We start from the raw sequence: 3,723 nt of genomic DNA on the forward strand, positions 1-3,723 counted from the left end.
CCACCAGCGTGGACAGCGGCGCACCCGGCGGGGCAGCCCCGGGGGGACCCGGCTTCCGCGCCTGTGAGTGCCGGGTGGTGCTCCCCAGGGAGGGCTTCCCGGAGGGAGGAGGCTCCCGGGGAATGGGGGAGACAACCCCCCGGGAGGAGCCCAGATTCCGGGTGCGGTAGCGCTGGGGGATCCCTGCGGCATTTAAGGAAGGGGACTCCAAACTCCAGCTTTGGGGAGTGAGTCCTGAGGATCTGGATTTTGAAAGCAAGGAGTGTTCTCAGGAACCTGCGGTGTTCCACGTGAGGGGATTGGGGCCGGCTTTCCTCCCTTTGAGTCAAACTGAAGATCTGGAACTGAGGGGTCCGGGAGTTTTGGGAAGGGGGGCCAAATTCTGAGCTCTGCGTAATGGGTCTTCAGCGCCGCTTGGGGGAGTCTTTGGGTGAGGGAATAGGAGCGTCTGACTTGGGATAACCTTTGAGGAGAGGACTTGGGGTGAGGAGACCGAAGAGTGAAAGGGCCCAGAGAAGGGCAGTGAGGGGTGAATATCTGTCTCTGCAAGACCTGAGTCGCAGGGGTACCACGTGCTGTGCGGCAAAAACGCGGATTGTAGGCCTGGAGTAGGGGTACCCCTGGGAGCCAAGGGACCAGAGGCCCGCGCTCATCAGGTTCCTCTAGACGTGGGAGCCCTCGGGGGTTCAGGTGAAGACACCACCTGTCCTCCCAGAGTGTAGAGGTGGGCAAGCTCTCCTTGCCCCTCACCCCCTCAGGCCCTCCGGAGCGGGGATTGGGGGCCCCTGGCGCGGAGAACTCGCCCAGTCTGGCCCCCAGCCAGCCCAACCCCGGCCGACGTGAGCTCATCTCTCGCCTGAACCCCGCCCACTGCCACTCCTTCTCTCCTCCCCTTCCTCTCTCCTTCCTTTACTCCGTCCCCACCAGGCCCAATACACACCCGTGCCAGGCGCCGTGCCCAGGCGGGTGCCAAGCCCCTGGAGGCACAAGGAAGGGCATGTGAAGGGAGGCTGACCTTGGCAGGACCCCGGTGTCCTCAGTTCCCCATTCCTCCAGGTTCTATAGAGTTGGCCTCGCCTATGTAGTGGCGCCCATTTGGCTGTGGGCACCCACAGGGAGCTGGGCTAGGGTCCTTGCACTCAGGCCAAGAGAAAGCAGAGAAATGCCTTCAGAGGCTGGGAAATGCCTCTGGATCTGGCTGGCTTCCTACCGCCCTCATCAGAGATTCTTGCCATGTTGGAATTGTACTTCATATTTCTTATATTTCTCCTAGGCCCTGCTACTCAAGGACCCCCATTAAATGACCTGGAGTCCTGGTCTGACTCTCTTTAAATAGGGGAGCTTCTGACCCAGACCCTATCCTCCCTCCCACCGTGTAAAACACTCCAGACACCAGCTCCTCCAGTGAAGTTCCCCCACCCTGCATTTGAGGTAAAACCCACAACAGTGCCCCTCACCAGGGAACTCTAGCAGTGTCCCTCAGTTACCTCTCCCTACTTCCAGGAGAAACCCTAGATTACAGCCCTGTGCAGTGGTAACTTTCCTCCCCAGAGGAACTCTCTTGCCACAAGACTCCCATTTTCTTTTATTTCCAATTGAGTTTCCGCCTAGTCCTATCAAAGAGATTCCAGTCCTGTCTCCAAGTCCTGCTCTTCCAGCTCTCCCTCTGCTCAGGAACTGTAGATCTTAACCATTTTCAGAGAACCCTAGATGTGGTCTTGATTAGTAGATTCTCCCTCCAAGAGGGTTCCACACAGTGTGCTGCCCAGAGTATGGGGTCTTCAGAGTATCTTAGAGTCCCATTCAGCTGAGGCTCTTTTGCCCTGGGGACTCCCAGGAATTCCACTTCTCCACCTAATCCTGTTCTCAGCACTCAAATGGGTCATCCCCCCAGAAGGCAGTAGAGTCCTGTTTTCTAGGTAACTGTTCCCCAGAGGGACTTGAAAGGCTCCTTTGGTTGAAAGAGAACCCGTTTCATCTGAGCTGGCTCCCCCTCGGTCCCAGAAACCTTGAGTCTTTGAATCCTAGAGTGATGCCCTCCAGCTAGTCTCTTCCCAAGGACTCCTGTCCCCTGACCCTAAATTGAGGTGACTCCCCTGTACTTTCAGCTGTGGTTCAGAATCCCACACACCTCCCTGGACCGCCGGGCTGCCGGCCCCCTTCTCCGCACAGCTGTTTCCAGCTGTTTTCTGCAGCCCCGGGGGAGAAAGGGAGGGGGTGCCCTGGAAAGACACGTCCGGCCTCCTTTGGCTCTGCGGTCCCAGGACTCAACAAGGGTCCGGAATGCCGAGCCACCGCCCAGCCCCCGCCGCACCCCTCTCTTTGTTTACCCCGCCGCACAGCTGGCAGTGCCCCGCCCAGAGGTGGCCAGGGGCCCAGCGAGGGCGCGCAGAGGGGGAGAGGAGGCGCGTTCCCGCTGGTTGCCCCGCCCCGGTGCTACTGGAGGCGGGAAGGCGGAGCTAGAACTCTGGAGCCAAAGAGCGAGGGGAAGTGGGCGGTGGGAGATGGGCGGTGCTAAGAAGCCCGCCAGCCCGGAGGTGCGGTGGGAGGGGCATGAGTGAGTGAGGTGGGGCAAATCAGAGCCAGAAAAGGGGGTGGGCGGGGCCAAAGGCTGCAGGTTAGTCTCCGGGACAAGTGGGGTGTAGAATCCGGCAGGTAGAAGGTGAAGGACTGAGCTGGAAATGGGAGCGTGGCCAGTGGGCGGAGCTCGAACGTGGAGGATTGTTTGGGGAGGGGGCACTAGCGGGCAGAGAATGCGAAGGAGACAGTTGGGAAGGGGGAGTTGCTCCCAGGAGTGGCTAAAATGTAGTTTGAATCGCTGGAAGGGACAGGGGTCGGAGGGGCTGAAACAGCAGAGGACCCAGCCAAAATGACGGAATGGATAGAACTAAACGCTAAGAGAAACTGGAGTGGGCGGGCTCAGCCACTAATACTCAACAAAACAGTGGGAACTACGGGACTCCTGAAGAGTAGGTGACGGGAAAGTGAAGGAAGAACGGGAGGGCGTGGCGAGCCGACCTAGTGGGCCGGGTCACGTCGGAGGGCTGAACTACTGGCCTTGCTCAAGCCGCGGACCCGAATCGGGGCGGGGCCACAGGCAGCTGAGAGGAAGAGTTTACGGTGAGTGGTACGTTTGAGAGCCTAATTCTAGTGCTGGGGGCTGAACTAGCCTGGGTGCGTTGTTGGCTGCAGAAATAGCTGCCTGGCGCCTGAGCACTTTGAGTACCCTCATTCTCCCCCGCGCCAGTCCTCTGCCCTTTGATCTGTCACAACGGAGGTGTGTGCGTGAAGCCTGACCGCTGCCTCTGTCCCCCGGACTTCGCTGGCAAGTTCTGCCAATTGCACTCCTCGGGCGCCCGGCCCCCGGCCCCGGCCATGCCGGGTCTCACCCGCTCCGTGTACACCATGCCACTGGCCAACCACCGCGACGACGAACACGGTGAGGAGTGTGGCCCGGGTCTGCTCCGCCCCCTCTCCAGCGCCTCACTGCTCCTCGGCCCCCAGCCAGGCCGCCTTCTAAAGCACACTCACCCAGCGCGCCCTTCCTCCCTCCCTAGTCCCCTCCGCTAAGAGCCCTTGTAGACGTCCTCTGCCCGCCCTGCCTCCCACCAGGAGTGGCGTCTATGGTGAGCGTGCACGTGGAGCACCCGCAGGAGGCGTCGGTGGTGGTGCACCAGGTGGAGCGCGTGTCTGGTCCGTGGGAGGACGCCGAGGCGGTGGCCA

General features: G+C 60.6%; 1 protein-coding gene across 1 annotated transcript in view; it reads left to right on the forward strand.

Moving 5' to 3' along the window:
* Positions 1–3,723, forward strand: part of Ltbp4 (latent transforming growth factor beta binding protein 4) — a 32,270-nt gene that overhangs the window by 9,535 nt on the left and 19,012 nt on the right. Inside the window, exons 6-7 of the mRNA XM_010614530.1 lie at positions 3,248–3,439; positions 3,613–3,716. Of these exons, the coding sequence (XP_010612832.1) occupies positions 3,248–3,439; positions 3,613–3,716 (296 nt within the window). The remainder of the gene's footprint in view (positions 1–3,247; positions 3,440–3,612; positions 3,717–3,723) is intronic.

Source organism: Fukomys damarensis, unplaced genomic scaffold (genome assembly GCF_012274545.1).
Source record: "Fukomys damarensis isolate Sample0158 unplaced genomic scaffold, DMR_v1.0_HiC HiC_scaffold_19, whole genome shotgun sequence".
Lineage (NCBI taxonomy): Eukaryota > Metazoa > Chordata > Mammalia > Rodentia > Bathyergidae > Fukomys > Fukomys damarensis.